General features: G+C 34.7%; 1 protein-coding gene across 1 annotated transcript in view; it reads right to left on the bottom strand.

The window, feature by feature from the left end:
• SAMSN1 (SAM domain, SH3 domain and nuclear localization signals 1) overlaps window positions 1-23,119 on the bottom strand; it is a 169,003-nt gene that overhangs the window by 17,159 nt on the left and 128,725 nt on the right. The window contains exons 8-11 of the mRNA XM_044666919.1: window positions 19,320-19,475; window positions 12,741-12,870; window positions 9,629-9,780; window positions 3,968-4,174 (exon numbers count right to left, since the gene is read on the bottom strand). Of these exons, the coding sequence (XP_044522854.1) occupies window positions 3,968-4,174; window positions 9,629-9,780; window positions 12,741-12,870; window positions 19,320-19,475 (645 nt within the window). The remainder of the gene's footprint in view (window positions 1-3,967; window positions 4,175-9,628; window positions 9,781-12,740; window positions 12,871-19,319; window positions 19,476-23,119) is intronic.

Genomic DNA, 23,119 nt, shown 5'->3' with positions numbered 1-23,119 from the left:
TCTCTCTCTCTGTCTCTCTCTGTCTCTCTCTGTCTCTCTCTCTCTCTCTCTCTCTCTCTCTCTCTCTCTCTCTCTCTCTCTCCCTCTGTCTGTCTGTCTCTCTCTCTCTGTCTCTCTCTCTCTCTCTGTCTCTGTCTGTCTGTCTGTCTGTCTGTCTGTCTGTCTCTCTCTCTCTCTTTCTCTCTCTCTCCACACCCTCTTTCTTGTCCTCCTTCCCTTCTTCCCTCCCTCTTGTAAACTCCCTTTTAGACTAAACTTTGGTAAAACTGTCTTCATTGGTGGGTTAGTAAATGAAAATTTACTTAACCCTTTGTACTTAGTCTCAGGCTATGCTTCAAACAATCCATTCTTCACCAATTATCTAATAATCTGCCAGGAAATCAGGATTTATTTGGGCATTTTGCCATCTGTTCTCATTCATCCTCCTTCCCCTCTCATTATTGCTTTCCATCTATTACTTTTGGTCTGGAACGATAAATAAATCAATACTACTATTGCTCCTGGAGAGGCCATGAGTTCAATCCATTATTAGAATGTAAATTCCAAGGGCAATGCCTGTCTTACCTTTGAATTTGTGTTGCCAGGACCCAGTAAAATGGATGCTTTAAAATTCCTCTTGATAGAAGAGCTTAAGATAAAGGCCATAAATTCAGCATTCCTAAACATTACTCACTAACTAGTGATGCAATTATATGTATGGCCCTCAAATTCTTTGAACTGATTCAGTTTTTACTATGTGTAAGATTACTAGACACTTTTTAACTTCTAGGATTGTTATGAAGCATCAACTTTGTAAAACACAGAACATGTAAACATGTTTATTATTATGTTGAATTACATTTCATTTAATTCAGCAAGCATTTATTAAGCATCCAATATTTGTCAGTTTCTATGTTAGTGGCTGGGGATGTAATGATAATTTGTAATTATTGTGCCCTGTAAATAAAAGTGGATGCTTATGTTTTTAACTTCTTTGAATTTCCTCCTTTTATTTGTTTATAATTTTATAAGTAAGAGGAAAAGGAATAAACTTGCTATATAACCATAAAAACCCATATGTGGACTGTGAAAATAAATAACTCTTCATAGTTTTGAAAAGAAAATCAGTGGAATCAAATTTGAGAAGTAGTAACTGAATTAAAATAATAGAATAAAAATTTAGTTTTCAAGAGAAAACTTCAGCACCAGAGCATAAAATGTCAATAAAATCTCTTTTAGGCAGTTTGTTATAATACAAAGAACAGTGAAAGGCCAAGAGGCAGACCTGAGTCAGAATCCAGGGAATATTATAAATGTAGCCTAAAGCAAATCACTTCCTTAAAGATTCTTCATTCAGAAATGGAAATTATTATGCTAGATGACTTTTAAGGTCTCTTAGGCATTCTAAGATTTTCAATTTTTCATACTGAAAAAACGTGTACAATTTTAACAACTTTTTTACTCTACTGACAGTGAAATAGTAAAATTTACTCATTTCAATGCTAATTGTCCTCTTTTAAGAGAATAAATTTTATAAAATCATTTAAGGAAATCATATGCAAAATTCTGGTTTTAAAACTAATAATTATCCTATAATCACATTATTTATAGGACAGTGATCACAATATAGTATTTAGCTAGTGACATTTAAATTGGAAAACATTACATAGTTTGAAATATGAAGTATATAAAATTAATATAAATCCTATTTAAAATTAGGAAGAAAGGACAGAAGAAAAATCAACTCTATTAATGAATAAATAATTTTAAATTACTTTTATTAAATAAAAATTAATTACAGAATGGCATGAGAAATAGAATCCATTATTATGTTGCTTACAGGAAATACATTATATGCCAATCATATAGTCAAATCAAAGTATATAAAGCTAAGATTTTTTCAGTATGATTTTCCTGATGTTGAGAAAGTTTTGTATTTTGCTCCAAACATTCCCATATAAATAGCATACACTTAGCATGATTCTGATGATGATCAATGTGTACTGGATAATTTGTGCAATAACTTTTGATCTCTGACTTAAACTTTTTCCATTTCCTTTGCAGTTGTAAAGTCTATGCCCAGTATGAATCCCCTGATGTATAGAAATGTCTGAAGTCTGATGGAAAGCATTCTCACATTTATCACATTTATAAGATTGCTCACCAGTATGCATTCTCTGATATACAGGAAGTATGAACTCTGATGGAAAGCTTTCTCATTCATCACATTTATAAGGTTTCTCACTAGTATTAATTTTTTGATGATTAAACAGATTTAAATGGTCACTAAAATTTTTCCTACAAATGTTTCATTTTTAAGGTTTCTCTCCAGTATGTATCCTCTGATGTACAATCAGTGTTGAATAGAGACTGAAGGCTTCTCCACAATCATTACATTTATAAAGTTTCTCTCAGAGGATTCATATTCTCTGAATGGTGACTGACAGCTTTCCAATACTCTTTGCAATCATATGGTTTTTCTCCAGTATGAATTCTCTGATGTAAAATAAATGTTGACCTATAACTGAAGACTTTCCTACATTCTTTGCAGTTGTAAGCATTTTCTCCATTATGAATCATCTGGTTAAAGTGTTGAATGGTTACTGAAGGCTTTCCCACATTCAATGCATTTATAAAGCTTTGCTCCAGCATGAATTTACTAATGAAAAATGAGTTTTTTACCAAAAGCTTTCTAATACTGCTGGCACTTAAAAAATTTGTCACCCTTATTCATTTTCAGTACTCTACTAAAAGAGTGAAGATAAAATGCTCCAAATTCCATTCATGATTGACCTGTTACCTCCACAACTTGTCTTCACTTATTTCTATTCCAAAAACAGTGTCATAAAGATGAATCTTTCTGCTTTTTTTCCCCCACAGAAATGTCTCAATTTGAGTTGTTTTTTCAGGCTTTGGTTTATTTTCTCATTCTCAAAAGGCTCAATAGGGCTGAGGGAAGACTGAGGATTCTGCTTCAGAGACTGGAGGCCAGGTGCCTCTTGTTTCCTTATCTGGACTCTTACCTTTAAGGGTTCTAGTAGATATGAAAAGTCAAAGATTTGAAGACAATGTTCAAGAATGCACAAAGAAAGGAACAAGAAGATTTACTAATTTCTGGGGTAAAACAATTGCAAAGGTATACCTCAAGTTGTGACTGTTGTTGAATATTAAGCACATCAAGTAGTTAAAAGTTTATGTATATTTCATATAAAAGATGCAAAGATGACTATATTCAGTATAAAATGTAGTTAAGTGGAGGTACCAGGCAGCAAGAATTTTGAAATTTTCAAGATAGTTTAGACAAAGGAATAACATTTGTTTCTATGAAGTGTTAAGAAATCTAGGGAAAGCCTAGTGAATCTTCTGAGTAGAGTTATGGGAAACACATATACAGAAAAGCTGTACAAGATAAAAAGGTTGATACCTGTACCATTAGGAAAAACACACATATTGTTGGGATTGTAGATCCATCAAAGACCTCACAATGTATTCACATTGAAATCAAGTATATAAAGTATTTTATAAAATTTAACCTACTATATAAATATCAATTGTTCTTTATAACATTTGCCTTTACTTATTCTCTCAGCCTTTTATCCTAAGATGGCCAGCATTTCCTCTAGAGTCAAATACCTAGTCTTCTATTATTCCATAAGTATCACAGCATGGACTGTGTTTACTTTGCCATATGATATATTTCTCTATGTCTGTCAAATAGAATAGAATAGAATTAGAATGTGACTTCATGATGCTTATACAAGTAAGGGTCTGAATTGACTTGAATAGAATTTTCATGGCAATATAATTTCCAGGAAACCAAAAGTGAAAATGGTACCTTTTAGAGATTATAAACATTGTTGACTGACAGTAACTAATCACCTGACTTGAATCAACCTAATTTGGGTTAAATTCAGCATTTGTTCATAGAAACATAACACCCACATAATTCATGAAAAAATGAAAATCAAGTGAAAATGTATTCACTGACCTGAAGAAGAATCCTCTCTAGGAACTCCTGCACTGTTCGGGGTTTGGCTATTTTACTTTTTTGGTGTGCTTTTATCTTCTTTGGTGTGGCTTCCTCTTCCAAGATTATGTCCACATAAATGAATTTGAAATTGCCCACTTTTTTATTTAGCATTCCAGTCCATATACCCATTGGTGTTTTGCAGATAATGTCTATAATGTCTCCTTTCTAGAAATAAAGAAATCTCGAAATCAGATTACTCAACTCTGATGGTACAGATTTATTTCATTATAGAGAAGAAACAAGCAGTAACAATGAAATCTGAAGAGGCTCAAGACTGAAGGAAGAGAGACTACAGGGACATTTTTAGGAAGGGACGAATGGCATGGCTTGTATAATGATCAGGGTTGTATCATCCAATAAACATAGTTTTATTTTTTCCATAAGACCTATGAAAAATGTTGACTATAATGTACATATATGTATAATGGCTACATATGTCTATATAGATTATAATGTATAATGTCTATGTATATGTATGAATGTATAAAATATAGGCAAGCTATTTATATAGGAAATAAAAATACAGAAAGATGAGGAGTAATATAAATGGTCTTTAATAAAGTAAAAGAAAATGTTAGAGATAAACTTTTTGAATTTTGCTTTTCATTTCAAAATCAGATTGCTATAAAAAAACACATCCTTATTTCCTATCTAAGTATTGGTTCTAAGGCAGAAGAGTGGTTAGAGGTGGGCAATAGTGGTTAATTGATTTTCCTAGGGTCATACAACCAGGAAGTTCCTGAGGGCAGATTTGAACTTAATGCCTCCCATCTCCAAGCCTGGTTCTCTATCCAGTGAGATTTAAAAAAAATATTAAAAACAATAGGTTGCTATGTAACTATAGAGAAAAATTGACTTTAGACTCCCTAATTTAATTTACTAAGCACCTTACCTTTTAATGTAAATTTAAATTTAATGTAAATCTCATTTAATGTAAATGAGTACAGGGATAAGACTTATAATTTCATTGTTATAGATAAGTTCTGGGTGAAGAAACTCCCTTTACCAATGTAGGTCAGTGATTCCTCTGAAACTTCATCTTAAAGGGTTTCCTAAAGCACTGAGAGGTTAAAAAGTTTAACACAGTCAATATGTGTCAGAACTGAGGCAGGTAAGCTTTATATGTAGTGAGTTCTGTTAAAAACCCTTGTTATGAAAATCGGAAAATGAGGGTGTCCATCGATTGAGGGAATGGCTGAACATATTGTGGATTCTGATGGTGATGGAATATTATTGTGCTTAAAGGAATGATGAACTGGAGGAATTCCATGTGAACTGGAAAGACCTCCAGGAATTGAAGCAGAGTGAAAGGAGCAGAACCAGAGACTGATACATTGTGGCACAATTGAATGTAATAGACTTTTCTACTAGCAGCAAAGCAAGGACCCAGGACAATCTAGAGGAACTTATGAGAAAGGATGCTATTCACATCCAGAGGAAGATCTGTGGGAACAGAAATGCAGAAGAAAAATATATAATTGATCATGTAATTCTATAGGGATATGATTAGGGTTTTGATTTAAAAGAATTGCTCTACTGTAAACATGAATAACATGGAAATGGGTTTTGAACAGTGATACATGTATAACCCAGTGAAATTTCTTATCAGCTCTGGGTGGGGGGAGAAAAAGGGGAGGGGGAAATCAGGAATCAAGAACTGGACCACAGAAAATTTACTATGGTGACAGGAAAGATCAAAGTATAAACCAAGAAGACAACAAAGTAAAAATTGCTACACCCAGTCTCAAAAAAGATGTTTATTGGTCTCAGGCCCCAAACTAAATCCAGGAAGAACTCAAAAAGCATTTGAAAAATCAAATAAGAAAGAGAGAGGAAAAATTCAGAAAATGAATGTGATAACAAGAAAATTATGAAAAAAGAGTCAACAATTTGGTAAAGGAGACACAAAAATACTGAAGAAAATGTACCTTTAAAAATAAAATAGGCCAAATGTTAAAAGAGAGACAAAAATTCACTAAAGAGAAGAACTTTTTTAAAAGAACTGACCAAGTGGACAGGGAAGTACAAAAGCTCATTGGAGAAAATAATTTCTTAAAAATTAGAATTGAGCAAGTGGAAGCTAATGACTATACTGGACATCAAGAAAGAATTTTTAAAAATCAAAAGAAGAAAATATTAGATGAAAAAATTAGATATATCATTTGAAAGACAACCAATGGGGAAAATAGATCCATAAGAATAATTTAAGAATTATTGAACTACTTGAAAACAATGATGAAAAGAAGAGACTACACATAATCTTTCAAGAAATTGCAAAGAAAATTGCTCCAATATTCTAGAATCAGAGGGTAAAATAGAAATTGAAGTAATCCACTGATCCCATCTTGAAAAAGATACCAAAATAAAAACTCCCAGGAATATTACAGACAAATTACAAAGCTTTCCAGCCAAGGAGAAAATACTTCAAGTAGCCAGAAATAAACAGTTCAAATATTGTGTGAATACATCCTCTAATACCTCCCCCAATCCTCCCTCCTTTCTATCACTTCCCTTCCCTTATTTCCTTATTCTATTACTTTCTTATAAATTAAACTTCTACATTAAAGAATCAGAGGACCTGCAATCTGATATTCTGTGGGGCAAAGGAGCTAGTATTACAACCAAGAATCACCTTCTCAGCAAAACTGAGGATAATGATTTAGGGAAAAAATGAATGTTCATTGAAGTAAAGGACTTTCAAGAATTTCTAATGAAAAGACCAGAACTGAATAGAAAAATTGACTTTCAAATAGAATACTGAAGAGAAGCATAAAAAGGTATAAAGAAAAGAGAATCATAAAGTCAAACTGTTTACATTCAATGCTACTTGTAACTCCTAAGAAGTACTCATTATTAGAGCAGTTAGAAGTATACCTAGACAGAGGACATGAGTGAGAGATGAATATGATAGGAAGATATATAAAAAAGAAAATAAAGGGGTGAGAAAGATGAATGCACTGCAAGGAAGGGAAAGAAAGTGGTAGAATGGTATCTCACATAAAAGAGATATGAACAAGCTTTTGCAATGGAAGAGAAGGTATGTGAATTTTGAGGTAGCACTTGAACCTTACTCATCAGAATTAGCTCAAAGAGGGAGTGACATACATGATCAAATCATGCATAGAGATTTATCTTAATTTATAGGAAAGTAGTAGGGGAAGGAAATAAGGGAAGGGAAGCAATAGAAGGGAGGGAGGATTGGGGAAGGTATTAGAGATCAAACACTTTCAAGGAGGCTATAGAGAGTACAGACCTAAGATGGAGGCTTAGTAACAGTGAAAGCTGACACTGCTCTGACTGCTGTAGCAAAGACCAGGGGAAAATAGCTCAGAGTGCTGAGCCCTGCAAGCCACCAGCAGAGGAGAGAGCAGTGTTTAGAACTCCCAGTATAAAGGCAAAAAATAAAAGGCTGGTAAAATGAGCAAACAGCAAAAGAAACTCCTAGCCCTAGAAAATTTCTATGGTGACAAATAGCAAGGCACAGAATGAACAGGGTGGTCCATGCAACCACATGCAACTTCAAAGAAAAATGGAAATTGGTCTCAAGCACTAGAAGAACTAAAAAAGGAATTCTAACACCAAATAAAACAGGTTGAAGAAAATGGGAAGAAAAATAAATGAAAGTAATGCAAAAAAGAAAACAATAAATTAAAAAGCAAAACTGGTCAGCTGGACAAAGAAACTCAAAAATCCAATGAAGAAAAGAATTTTTTTAAAAAACAGAATTGATCTACTGGAAAAAGAAGCAAAAAAATCCACTGAAGAAAAGAGTTTCTTAAAAAGCAGAATGGACCAAAATGAAAAGTAGGATCAAAAGGTCACATAAGAAATTCAGTTTTTAAAAGTTTGAATTGGGCGAACAAAAGCTAATGACTTCACTAGACATTAAGAAACAATAAAAATCAAAAGAATGAAGAAAATATGAAATATCTGATTGAAAAAATCAACTGACCTGGAAAATAGATAGATCCAGGAGAGGCAATTTAAGAATTATTGGACAGCCTGAAAGTCATGACCAAGAAAGAAGATATAGAGAAATACATAATAATCATAACTGTGAAAAAAAATATAGCAATTTTCTCTCTCTGACAAAGGTTCAATTTCCAAATATATAGACAGCTGAGTCAAATTTATAAGAAGTCATTCTCTAATTGGTAAATGGTCAAAATATTTAAGCTGATATTTTTCAAATGAAATATGAAAAATGCACTAAATTATTATTGATTAAAAAATGCAGATTAAAACAACTCTGAAGTACCACCCTACACTTGTCAAATTGGCTACTATGGCAGAAAAGAAAAATGGCAAATTTTGGAGAGGATGTGGAAAGAGTTGTAAACTGCTTCAATCATTCTAGAGAATAATTTGGAATCATATCTAAAGAGCATTACCCTTTGACCCAACAATAGAACTACTTGGTCTGTATTCCAAAAAGATTTTTTTTTTAAAAGGACCTATTTATACAAAAATATTTAGAACACCTCTTTGTGGTTCAGGGAAACTGTGACCAAGTTGTAATAACTGATTGTTCTAAAGAAATAACAAATGGGATCCTCTTAGAAAAACCTGGAAACACTTACAAATGAGCTGAACCAGGAGAACACTGCTCAACAGTAATATGGATGATCGACTATGAATAATTTATCTATTCTCAGTGTATAAAAGGAACCCCTTCCTCCCAGGGTCATGAATTTTTTGTATGTCCAACCAAGCCAACTAGCTTGGCTGGATCACTCCAAACAGAGGTCACAGGTTAAGATCCTTAGGAACATAGGGTTAACAGGTCCAGGTCAGAGAAACTTTGATTGGTTTCTGAGGGAAAGGAAGTGATGTGGAGAAAGAGGACTATAAAAAATGAGACCATAGAAGAGATAGGTTTCTTCTCAGGAGGTCTTTGGCTAGGGATCTTTCTGCAATTCAGCATTGGTGGCTTGGGCGGAAGACACTCTCATGGGCTGGTAAAATTAGGGTGGTAGACTAGGAAATATATATATACATATATTTCCTTCCCTCCTTATTTCTTTCTTAGACTATATTTATATTAAAATTAAATTGTTAAAAACTACTATCATCCTTAAGGGTTCATTATTTTATAAATGGTGACCAAAACAATCTTTTTTTAAACTAATATTATATTTCCACACCAATTTCTAAATATTAAATTTGGTATATTACATTTGGCATAATATTAACTTTTAATATTACATTAGCAATATAATGATCTAAGTCATTCTCAAAAGATTTATGATGAAAAATGCTATCCATCTCCAGAGAATGAACTGATATCGAGTCTAAATGCAGACTGGAGCACACTTTTTAGAATTTTATTTTTCTAGGGTTTTCTTTCCTTATTCTTTTTGTCTGTTTTGTTTCACAACATGACCAATATGGAGGTATTATTTGCATAACTACATATGTGACCTATGTCAAATTGCTTGCTGTCTCAGGGAGGGAGGAGTGTTGGTAAGGAATGAGAGAATTTGACACTCAAAATTTTAAAAAATGAAAGTAAAAATTATTTTATATGTAATTGAGAAAAATAAACTATTAAATTAAAAGGGAGTGGGAGACATAAACATTAGAACACTTTAGTGAAGAAAATTTTAACATTTGACTTACCTTAATTTTGAGTGAGTCAGTGTCATAAGGGCTTGGTGTGAAATCTGTATGTACTTTGGCTCGGCCACAGAATGGCCCAGTGTACAAGACTTCATCATCCAGTCTAAAGCTGTCTCTATTACTTGTTCCATCTGAACAGCTTGTTATTCCACCTGATAAAATCAAAGATAACATTTCATATACAGTGCTATAAATATTCTCATCTATCATTTGAAAAAAATTTGAAAGGATCACACTCAAAAAAATCACCTACAAACTTCTTGTGGCAGTTTTCTCTGACCTACTGACATATCTGCTAACTACTGATATAAAGATCAACTGTTAACAATTTATATTTCTTTCATTCATCCCTTACTTTTTTCTTCTCTTGAAAACAACTTAGCCAAAGATTTACTCACTTATCTGTAAAAGATTATTGTTCAGAGATTTTATTAGTCAATTAATTGAGTTTAAATAGTGGTTGGCCTTTGGGACTTTTTTTTTATCTAATGGGACTAAAAAAGAATTGGACTGCAATGAATAAACTTTGAATAGCCTGGTTGGTGCCTCTGTATTGACATACCTAACACAGGGACAAAAATTTACTCTAGTCTCTGACAAGTGGCTCATTTATTTTCCTTTCCACATAGGCTCACACAAGTTCCTTTCACGAGCCCAACACAAAAGGGCAAATTTGACTCACAACAGTTAATCAGTTCATCTCCAGATGATTTACAACAGTTCAAGCCAAATACTTCAAAGTTCCATGCAAAGGTTCACTATTCTTTAGTCATGGCTTTTCATCCTCATGAATCCAAATTCTTTAAGTAAATGTCAAATTTCCTGATCAGAATCTTCTACATTTCTGTCTACCTTTGTACCTTTTATCTGATTATAAACCTAGAACCCTGGAAAACACTGTTACATTTGGACTCACCTAAGACTCTAGATGAAAACCTTCATAATCACTTAAATATATTTTTTATTCTTCATAGCTCTGGTTGATTAGTGATCTATACCAAAGAAGGTTAGTATGCAAATTTAACCAATGTCAGTCACCTTTGTCTATAGAAAAATTTGTGAGCTACTAGTTAACTAAGACAGAAACTATGGAAGACAGAACAACTAATTAGAACTATTAGAAAAACAACTGAAATTCTACTAATGGTAAGTCAATAATCATATCTATATAAAAATAGCCATTTGCAAGCAAGAGTTTTTCTAAGTGTTTGTATGTACTATGAATGTATCAATGTGCTAAACTTGTGATGGCGAACCTATGGCATGCATGCCAAAAAAGGGCATCCAGACTGTGTTATTGAAATTTTGTGTCTTTGAACTACATTTCCCAAGAGCCCACTGGCTTCTTGTCATTACATGCTGACATAGACAGGGGGATAAATTGGGGGGTCTTGAATGGTTAGCTCTCTTTCCTTCCTATGGCAACTTGATGGATCAGGCTGTTGAACAGATAGGTTAGACATGGGCTCTATTTTGTTACCTTTGTATTCCTTACTCCTAGTGATTATTAATAAATCTCATAAAAACATATTTTTAAAATTATTATTATATATTAATTTTAAATTTTACAATGATGGCAACCACTGAAGTAGGATAAAGAATTCTCAATTTTTTAAGATAGCCTAGAAAAATTTTGCAAAGCCATGTTTCTCCTGCCATGGCTTTTCACACTCCCCTTTCCCCCTCATGAATCCAAAAGGAAGCAGTCTGAGGTCTCAAGCCCGAGCTCCTCCAAGGCCAAGTTCAAAAGGGAAAAATCCCCCTCACAGGAAGTTACCATCATATTTAAAAGATAGTTCTTTGAGTCACTTTCTGTATCCGCCTTCCAGTTTTACGTGGACAAATGGCAGCTTTAACCTTGCTTCGGATTGCCCAGGGGGCAGTCAGTTGTTTTTGATTTGTCGCTCATTAGCATACACTTTTTTGTTAATCTTCAATTATATAAATATGAGATACAAAGAGAAAGGGGAAAATATACATTCTCTTGCCAAATGAGTGATAGTGGTACTGACTGAGCATAGTTTTTCTTAGTTACCTTATTTAATCTACACATTTCTCTCGATTTTCTTGTTTCATTTTTAAAAGTTCTTTCCTCTCTAGCCCATTCTCCACATAACTGCCAAATTGACATTCCTAAAGCACATATCTTACTGGGCCATTGCCCCCATTAAGTACTTACTATGTGTCAGGCAGTATGCTAAGTTGCTCATAAAGTTTCAGTTGTTTCTTATTTCTCTGAGAGTAAAATATAAACTCCTCTATTTGTCAAGTGAAGTCCTTTAAAATGTGGCCAAACCTACCTTTTCAATATACATTGAATATTACATATATTGCTAGACCTTAGAGAGGAGCAAAATACATCAAAAACTGTAAAGGTAAGAGTTGTGAAAGACTTTAAAAGACATAGATCTTGTACTTTATTGAGTATTTGGGTGATATGGTCAAACCAAATCTTTATTTAGAAAAATCATTGGCAGTTAAGTGCATAATAGCTTGGAGTGGTGAGTCTTGAGGACAGAATACCAGAAGGCAATAGTCCAGATATGTTCTAGGGTGACAACTGGGTAAAGTGGAAAGAAATGGAAATAAAGGAGAGACAATGTAAAAGTATAAATGACAAGACATGGTGGTAGACTGAGTTGAATCTTCAAAGGAAAAGGGAGAAGTGAGAAGAGAGTGCCTTTCAGGAAGTGACAGCCAATAAAAAGTCACAGAATTGGAGTAACATGTGTAAATAATGGGGAGAAAGCCACAAATCAAGATAATTGCCTCCATTCTTGGCTTCATTCTGTATACAGTGATTAAGACTGAATTATGTAACAAATTTTTTTTGAATATTTAAATTTAAGAGAAAATGGTTCTCATCATACGCTTTCTCATAAGTTTTGGAAACAAGTTATGTCCTTGATAATCTATTAGATGTAATTTTTTAACAGTAGAAATTATATAGTCAACACATCTTAATGTCTTGTTGGATTTTTTTTTTACCAAATATATGTGATCTTCATAACTAATCTGATAAACAAAATTATATCCAAGTAAACAAAGCCATTTAAAAAATTAACTTCTCAAGGTTCTCATGTTCAATACTTATTTATTCTTTTGAACTTACTTGATGAACTTTGACCACTGTATATACTCTCCATGGAGTCACTGCCTTTGAGAGGGAATTTCTCCATATAGGCTACAACTCCTGGGTCACTATTTCTATATGAGCAGGCATCTTCTTCATCCTCTTCATTCTTTGTTACAAATATCACAGTAAAAGTACAGAGAAAAGTATTTCTTTGGAATATATCCACTTTTTACATCATATGCACATACACATATGTATATGACATATATGCCACAAATAAGTCACGCTTCAGTATTAATATGCTAAAGAACATATTACCATCATTAATTATTTAATTTATTTTCTCAGAAGAAAAATTTAAAGTTAATCTGGGGAAAAAGCCTTTCAGATGAAATGAATGTAAAATTCTTAATTTCTTTTGTGATTTAAATTGTGGCTTAAATCACAATACTGTTGAGCTGAAATTTAGCACTTGCATTGTCAAATATATTTTATAAGAAAAGTAAAATGAATTGACAACCATATATCTGACGAAACCATATTTGACTGAGCTGTTTATTACTTTTTCATTTTTACTATTTAATTTATTACCAACACATTCTATCCTTTGGAAACTCAAAAACAGTTGAATCTTTTCATAATTGTTTCATCTCAGAATTATATGCAATTAATTGTTTTGTTTGTCTACGACTCTTTATCCCAGACTGCTACTTAGAATTTTGTGAGGTACTTTCCAGGCTTACGCAACTTGCATAAAGTTAAATTAACTCTGTGATATCTACCCAGATATAATTTCATCTCATAGACTTCTCCCATGTGAGGATATATGAATAAACCTAAAGATAAATTGGAGCCACTGAGGAAAAGCAGCCTTAAAAGACATACTTATGAGTTTGCCTTCCTTCTCACGGCAAGGCCAAATCTCAAAATAGAAACTCAGAAAAGTACCATCTATAACCAAAATATAGACATCTCCTGAAAGCCTCCTTCATAATAATCCTTGAACTGTTCATTTTTTTGCTAACCAAAGAAGCTTCTGTAATGTCATGACCAAATGACCTAGATGTTCTTTTACCCTAATTCCTGTATACCCTTAAGTTATTTTCAATATTCCTCAAGTTGCTTGGGTTTGCAGTAAAGCCTTAGATATATTACGGTTAGTCTTTTCACAATTTTCTGTGAGAAATTTACACCACTAAGAATAATGTAATGCTTAAGGAGTTTATGATTGGTCAATGATACTGTAATGTTCTTTTTAATTGTTAGAGAAAACTTTTCTATAGGAATGGATTCTCAATAGATTTTGAACTTGTGGCAGACCCCCTTATTTGGCTCAGTCCTTCTCAAAACATGCTGGCTTCTTAATACTCCCATATGTATTTTATATAGACCATTTGAATATACTCTGAACTCTGGGTGGGTGAAGATATTCTTTAGTGCTTGCACCTTATTCTGTTTTTACATGGGTTTTGACCACAACTGTACAGTCCTCTGATTAAAAGACACTTTTAAATCCTCAAGCTTTTGTGGTGAAATGATAGACAAGGCAATCAAGTTATCTTATAAAGATAGAAACAACCATTATCCAGGGAAATGTATGAAAGAAAAAAAAATAAAATTTGAGTACTGGATTTGGAGACAGGATACATGAATCTAAAACCTGTCTCTAAATTCACTAGTTGTCTAGCCATAGGCAAGTTTTATCATCTCTCTGAGCCTCAGCTTTTAAAATCCATAAAATGGACTGATACTATTTACACCACATGTTGTTGTGAGCAAAGTTCTTTGTTAACCTGAGTGTATTCTATTGGTTCCCAAACTTTTCTGGCCTACTGCCCCCTTTCCAGAAAAAATATTACTTAGCACCCCTGGAAATTAATTTTTAAAAAATTTTAATAGCAATTAATAGGAAAGATAAATGTACCTGTGGCCATCACCACTCCCCTGGATCGCACCAGGGGGTAGTGGTGCCCACTTTGGGAATCACTGGTGTATTCCATAATTATAGATTATTATTATGAATGTGTAATTAGAATGTTGTACCCTAAAGACTCAATTTCCTAGAATTCTTTTACTTTTCCCAGAATTATTTGAATTATGTTCCCCACTTTGTGTCCTTATATTTTATAAATAAGTTTGCTGAACCCCACTTTTTGCTCTCTCTTTTCCCGCATGCACAGCTGGGAAAGCTGATTTTACTCAGGCTTTTACTTTTGTCTTTTTATTTCTTTTACTTCAAGTGATTATTAATAAATCTTATAAAATATAATACTTGGTGTTATTGTACATTAATTTTAATCCTACATTTATGGCAACCAGCAAAGTTGGAAAAAGAATCCCTAATTTTCTTTTAGGAAAGCCTTTGAGTAAAGAATAGGGAGTAGATAAATATTACAAAGCAAGGTTCCTGCAGGTTCTGGTGCCCTGCTCCTGCCCATTTGTTGTTGTTGTTGTTTGTTGTTGTTGTTTGTTGGTTGGTTGGTTGGTTGGTTGGTTTTTCACCAGCTGCCCTGCTGGGCCACTTGCTTTTATTTGGGTGACTTTGCCAAGGGCTCTTGGGCAAGAGGGATAAACTACACCCATCTGCCTGCACCCATCTGCTTGAGTCAGCATTCCTCACTGCTGCCCCAGAGCCCTCTGTGGAAGCCAAGCTACTGCTGCCATTTACTTCTACAGATTCAGCCTGCGTGGTCTCCACCCAGCCTGCAGCCTCTGCTTGCCCTGGACCAGAGCCCTTGCTGTGAGCCTGCGCAATATCTTTTCAACACTAAAGCAGGGAGTTCTTAAGAAACTGGTGAAGTATAAATCCCCCTTTCCCTTGCTTGCTACATCTTCCCAAGCTGATTTTTAAGCTGACTGGGGACTGAGTTATCATGGGGTCACTGGTATGTGGGGGAAGGGAGGAAACTTTTCTCCCAAACATTCCTTGTTAGTAAAATCCTAGGCAGTGCATACTAGGGTAGCACTACCTACTGACAGGAAGTAGAGACTGCAAGCATGGTTCAGTTTCCTGCTTCTCTCAAACAGCTTCCATTTCCAAAGACTCTTGTTGAGATCATGCAGCTTACCACTTTAGGCTGTCTTTTCTTCTGTTCATGAGGGCTTTTGTATTAATTGTATACCTTGCAGTTGATAGCTTGACTAATCCAGTGATTCAAGGGGGAGATTTGCCTCCTATACCCCCTTGTCATTTTGGCCTGCCCAGTCTCTGCAACACATCCCATATAGGATTTGTTCACACTATGCTCAGTGTGTGTATAGGAATCTCCGGAAGTATGACCAAAGGAATATGAATGGATAATGATACTGGGAAGGGGAAAGAACCTTAAAGAAATCTGGAAGTTTATTGTTGTTAACTTTTTCAGTTTTGTTTTGCCTCCATAATAGTGAAGAAGTCTATTGGAATTGGAGAAAAGGACTTTTGAATTCAGTGCCTGTATCCTGTCATGCTTATTGTATTTTGCTGATTGTTTGCTTTAAAATTTAATTTTGTTTTTTAAGTGCATCTATTAATCTAATCAATACTATTCTGTTACATCGAATCATTTTAAGCTACTGTGTTTTGGCCATCAGCTATATGTTCTGTTACATTCTCTTTATTTGTACCTTTCCCCATGACTGTACTGAAGAACATATCACTGTGAAAGCCCATAAACCCTTTTCCTGGCAAAACCATAGGTCCTTATTGATGCTAAGTTTGCCACCAGATCCATTGAGGTCACATGTTGCCTTGGCCTTTTCTTCTATTTTGCCTTTAATTGTCACATAGATGATGGATGGACTCCATCAAATTGTTTACAACCTGTATACAAGCTTTGGAGAATTTAATGAGCTAAATATCTCAATTGATTTTAAGAAGTCTTCAGACATGATTTTCAGATATCTAGTAGCATCAGTACCTCTGACTGATCATTTGCCTGCCTCTGAGTTGTTTGTAACAAGAGGTAAGGGTCCATTTAATAGCTGAAGTGGGTGCAATGGCACTCTTGCATTTTCCCATTTCTGCATTTATTACAAATGTAATGGATGAGATATCTGAAGTGATTTTTAACTATTTAGTCCTTGGCTCCATGTGTAATGGGTGGGATATATTGGAGATAGTTCTACTACTACTGTTACAGTCTCATAACAGAGGGAGGGAGGTGCCCAAGTGGCTTAGTTACCCTGTGATGGGTTATAATCTCATCCAGGAGGTGGGAATGATTTTCCTGGGAAGCCTAATAGCTTCAGAACAGGGTGTTATAACCCTTCAGCTTATTCTACCCTTCCACCAGAAGGATCTAGATTCTTGGTGACATTTTAGACCCAAAAGGTTTTCATCAGCAGTATAGAGGTTTGTGTTTTTTTCTAGGCTCTTCTGCCAAATTTTGGAATTATGGCAGTAATAGATTTTGTTAAAGATATCTTTGCCAAAGTTGAAAGGTTGGCTATATCTGTAGAACTCATGACAAGTATCAATGAGCTTCATAGGTTTTTTTAAACATCATACAGCAAGTGACTATATAGAGACTTATGTGAATTCTATATAATAGCAAGTTTGTTTGCTATTGTCATTACCTGGGCTATTGTGAATTTCAGGAATTTGGGTATTTTCTTTGAATGTGTTTTCCTGCTGTACTACTGTTTTATAAAGCTGTTACTTGGTGAAAATCATTTCCACTCACACTGTGGATCATGGACAAGTTAAAAAGGAAATGGATCTCATTTTTGGGTAAGAAACCTTTGTATTCTACCTCTCCTTGGCTGACACAACGTGTCACTGATTGTAAGCTATATTTTTGATTTTTAAAACTTTTAAAATTATTTGTTCCTTATATGTGCAATACTGTATTTGAGTTTTCTTTTTTTCTAATTTTTTTGTACTTGGAGCACATGTTATCAGTATTAATGGGTTTTGATTTTGCACTAGGGCAAGTTTAAATATCCATTAGCCCTAATGTCAATGCATACCCCAAAAGCTTTAGACTATAGAAACCTGCCATTCATTGTTTAATATTATGGGACTGTGCTTAATACTTGTATCTGATTCCAGGAGAAGGAAATACAAAAAGAGCCTCTGCCCAGTGCCAAAGAAGCACAAAGCTAACCTGCATAGTGCCAATCAAGCACAAGGTCAAAGAGACCAAACAATCCCTGTGGGATTTATGACATTCTGCACGAAGACAAGAGGACTTGAATTTGTTTAGGGTTCAAGGTTGAGGCTGTTTGACATACATCAGAGGCAGGTCTTCCACATCCCACATTCTATCAAGTACCTTACTTAGCTGCCATCCTGGCTCCCCAATCCCTGAGAGAAAAAGTAAAATCAGACCAGGGAATGCTATTTCCCATTTGCTGCTAAAATCTAGTCCCTTTTCTGTCTTTCAAAGTATGTCAAACTTTCTGTAGTCCTGGCTGCTGATTGGGTAAGTGCATACCTGCTACTACAGACTTATGGGACATAAATCACTTTAATTGGGCCCTGATTCAAGGACTCTTATAGGTTTATTTTTCCTTTACTTAGAATTTTTTACACATAAGACTTTGATATTTTATATTTCATCCATTAGTTATTTTTTCTCTTTTATTTGGATTTTTTGATGTTTTTTATTTTCTTTTGCCAATTGATTCATATACCTCATAACTCAGCCATGCATCCCTGAGTGATCTCTGTGTTTGTTAATATCCTCCTCAGGGGGAAATTACTCTTTTGAGGGTAATTTTAGGATAAGAAACTTGCTACCTTCCAGAATCCAGAAAGCGGACTATTCGGAGAAGGCACCATGAAGATGCCCGCAGAACCACACACTGCACCAGAAGATCCAGAGTGAACTTTGGGATATGGTGATTTGAACTGTGGGGGGGGGGGGTTGAACACATTTGTTTTGAATGTACACTCTTATGCCAAAGGGGACTGCCCCCAAATTGGCTTTTTGTCAACTTTTTGTTTCCCTTTTATCCCCAAATTATTGTAATTTCCCTTTAGAAACTGCAATATTGTATATACTTTTAGTTTAAAATCTTTAGAGTTTTAAGTTGGTTATGTTTACATGATCCAATGGGACAACTACTCTCCCAAAGGGGGGAATGTGTAATTAGAATATTGTACCCTAAAGACTCCATTTCCCAGAATTCTTTTACTTTTTCCAGAATTCTTTGAATTAAATTCTCCACTTTGCATCCTTATATTTTGTAAATAAGTTTGTTGGAACGTCACCTTTTGCTTTCTGTTCTCACATGTACGTGGCTGGGAAAGCTGTCTTTACTCAGGCTTTTACTTTTGTCTTTTTATTCTTTTTATTTCAATGGATTATTAATAAATCTTATAAAATATACTTGGAATTATTGTACATTAATTTTAATCCTACATGAAACAAATTTATAATTAATCTTGAACAGTTTGCTACTGGGAAGAAAGAAAGTCACTTTCATTAGTAATCAAGAATTTTACTCTCTTTTTAACTATGGAAGCCACATAGCCTTCCTCAGTCTCTGTTACCTTCATAAGGATAATAGTTGTCCTGTCTTATCTCACTGGAGAATATAATGAGAAAATAGTACTTTTATCAACTACCAAGGAAAAATATCCATTGAATATTTCAATAGTCAAACTCTTGTTTTAAAGTATATACTCACCCTGTCCTCAGAAAGAGCTTTGATGTACTTCTTACCAACTTTTTTCTTCATGGTCCAGGAAATAGCCCTCATTTTTTTGCCAAGACTTCCACCATTATTTGGAGTTTTGTTTCGTTCTTGGTCTCTATTTTCATTTATCCCTTCCACTTCATTTTTCTAAATAGAATTAATATTGTCAAATGTTAAAATTATAAAGCAATCATTGAACCTTGATCTTAAAGTAATATCTAGGAAATTTAGATTGCTCATGCATATTTTTATGGATTGTCTCCAGAATTTAAGCAATAAACATATAGGCTAATATATTTTTTTGGTGGTTCAACTATAGTTATGTATACACAAATTATCTCTTTAAATATTAACTGTTGAAAGCTATCCAACAGCTCCAGGAATTTGATAAGTGGAAGGTTTAGGTGAGAAAGAATGATGCTGGAGATCATCTGTCTCAGCTCATGGCTGCTCCTCTGACCAGCAATGAGCTTGAGATTTATTTTATACAGTATTCAACAAAACCCCTTTTCACACAAAGCCCAAAGAAGTTTCACAGCTGCACAGACACAGAATTACCTCATGATTGGTATATAGTTCTTGTTTTTTTAAACCCTTAACTTCTGTGTATTGGCTCCTAGGTGGAAGATTGGCAAGGGTGGGCAATGGGGGTCAAGTGACTTGCCCAGGGTCACACAGCTGGGAAGTGTATGAGGCTAGTTTTGAACCTAGGACCTCCCGTCTCTAGGCCTGACTCTCAATCCACTGAGCTACCCAGCTGCCCCCATGATTGGTATATAGTTTTACAAAGAATTTACTCATAAAGATAATGAAGAAAGATAATGGTCCAAGGTCAGAAATTGAGTCACTGGAAAGTACGTAAGTAAGTGAGTGTGGAATTTGCCTGAAGCTGCCACTCCATGACCTTGGGACCCCTGGAGCAGTAAGAGAGATATACCCACAGCTGCAGCTTTACTCTGCTGCGTGAAACAAGGCTGTTAACTCATTAAGTGCTGGTTTACTAAAAACGTAAAGCTTCCTAGAAAATCAGATTATAATGCTTTTCAATAAGAAAAGGTATGGATCATAAAAGGAATCAAAAAGAGGAGTCAAGATTTTCATGTTAAGACACCAGTTTGTGTTCTGACTTGTAGGGCAGAAAGATCAAACACACAGCATTACCCATTGTTGATCCAGATTAATGGGGTCCAGATTAAAATATCTATTATATACTCTATTTCAATGACTTCCAGTTATAAAAGGAGCCTCTGGGAGGGGTCAATTATTTTGGATTAACCAATCTGCTAGTAGACCAGCATTTCAGGCTTATGTTATCAGAATCAATCACAAAGCTGCATCAGCCATATTGATCATGATAGGAATCTAGATAAAAGGCCCTATTAAAGACCCTATTTCTACGACTGGCTCCCAACAGTTAACTTTGGTATCATTTGAAAAAATTAGTCATCTCCTTGAGTTCAAATCTGACTTCAGACATTTCTGAAATGTGTGACCCTGGCCCAGTCTCTTAACCTTCATTTCCTAGACCTTACCATTCTGCATAGTCTTGATTTTAATACAGAAGATTAGAGGGTTTTAAAAAAAGAATATTATTGAAGCATGGCTATTTCTCACATAGCTCAGTATAATATTGGCATTCATTGAAAAAATAGATTCAGCTAAATTTCTCTCCCAAATTAACTGTCATTTCCACATTATATGAACAGACTCAACAAAGATGTAATGATAGACATAGTTCCATGAGAATTTTTCTTGGAGTTGGAAGGATGTTAGAAATTGGAGTTTATCATCCCTCCCAGTTAAAGAATTAATTCTACTCTGACAGATAGCTACTTATCCTTATTTGAATACTGGTAATAAAAGGGATATTAGGGATATTCTCTTTAGAGAGATATCTAAAGAATTACAATAGGAAGTTTTAAAGACATAATTAGCAGCATTATGGAGAGATACTTAAGTCTTCTGACACTCTAAACTGGCTGTACTGAATATTAAGAAGAGTCAACAAAATCGAACCAGGTTCAAATAATAACTATCTTACTAATTCTTCTTTTTTAAAAAATTATATTCTGAAATTGTTCTAATAGAAAATATTCAAAGACTCTTTCAGAAGTCCTGAATGAATGAATAATAACTAGCTTTTATATAGAGCTTTAAGGTTTACAAAATGCTTTACAAGTAGTTAATTTTATCCTCACAAACCTGAAGGATAGCTGCTATTATCCCCATTTTATAGATGAGGAAACTGAGGCAGAGAGAAAAGTTAAGTGATGCCTGAAGTCACAAATCTAATGAATATTTAAAACTATTTGAATTCAAGTCTTTCTAACTCCAGGTACCACTTGGGAATTCATACTTATGAAGTCAATGTTTCTTTTTCATTTTTTCCTCATTATAAAATTATTCACTATCTAATTAAAAAAAAACAAGAAAACAACTTATTAAAACACCAAGATCTTCCTACATCTAGCTCTCACTTGCTTAAATCTTTAGAGGTATTTTCTGGTATTTTACTTCTGAACTTGTGGAATTTCAGACCTGCTACACTTAATTTTAATACTTCTAAAGCTATTTTTATTGTCAATAGTTGCTTTTTTTAAAAAAATTTTAAACCCTTAACTTCTGTGTATTGACTTATAGGTGGAAGATTGGTAAGGGTAGGCAATGGGGGTCAAGTGACTTGCCCAGGGTCACACAGCTGGGAAGTGTCCGAGGCTGGATTTGAACCTAGGACCTCCCATCTCTAGGCCTGGCTCTCAATCCACTGAGCTATCCAGCTGCCCCCTATTAATTGCTTTTTTAAATCAGTATTCCCTTCTCTTCTGAATTCCATTAACCTTTATTGTCTATACCACTTATTTGTCACTTATAAAACAACTCATATGCTATATTTTACATACATGTCCTATCTCCACAAATGTATTTCATGTTCCTTTAAGAGCAAGCATGATGTCTGGAAATAGGATGGATGATAGGGAAATGAAAAGATACTGATGGCAGTTATAGTCCTCTAAAAAAAGAGGGCAGTGGCAGAGCCTGATGGCATAGAAGAACTGTTTGCCGATTGGAGTTTTGTGTGAAAATCACCCAGAGAACTGCCAAATGAGTTACTCAAATGATCTCCCTAAGCCTTAGGTCAAGGAGGGGAGAGGGAAGAGAGCTTGTAGTTACTGAGCTCCAGCCTGGTCTTGGGAAGAGGAGAGGTTCTAATAAACAAATGGAGGGAGATGGGAAAGAGAGTGGGTGTATCTACCATCTCCCACATATGCTGAACTCCTTCCAGACATGAATCCTTCTTCCCTCTGGAGAACTCTGTTGGATTGCTTTCTTTGAGGAAGATGAATTTTGGGGACAGAGTGTACCAAGGCCAAAGAAGATTCCCTTCCTAGTCATTCTCTTAACATGTCATCCAATCAGTGCTCAGGAAGATCTTTATTTGGAAGGCAAATGAGGCTTGGCTATATCTCAGAAGATCACATTTCAGACAAAGAGTTCTAGTCCTTTCCAGTTTTAATAGCTTAACTATTTTCTCATAATTTTTGAGGGTTTTATGAGAATTCTTTCAGCCCCTTAAACCAAAAGATCTTAGCTATAAAGGTATCCTTCTAAATGAGAAGTAACAAAAATGCAGTTATTAAGAATGATTATTTAGGGGGGCAGCTGGGTAGCTCAGTGGATTGAGAACCAGGCCTAGAGATGGGAGGTCCTAGGTTCAAATCCAGCCTCAGACACTTCCCAGCTATGTGACCCTGGGCAAGTCACTTGACCCCCATTGCCTACCCTTACCACTC

The sequence above is a fragment of the Gracilinanus agilis genome, chromosome 3 (assembly GCF_016433145.1).
Source record: "Gracilinanus agilis isolate LMUSP501 chromosome 3, AgileGrace, whole genome shotgun sequence".
NCBI lineage: Eukaryota > Metazoa > Chordata > Mammalia > Didelphimorphia > Didelphidae > Gracilinanus > Gracilinanus agilis.
Note: the sequence above shows the minus strand (reverse complement) of the source record. Positions and strands in the feature narration are given on the sequence as shown.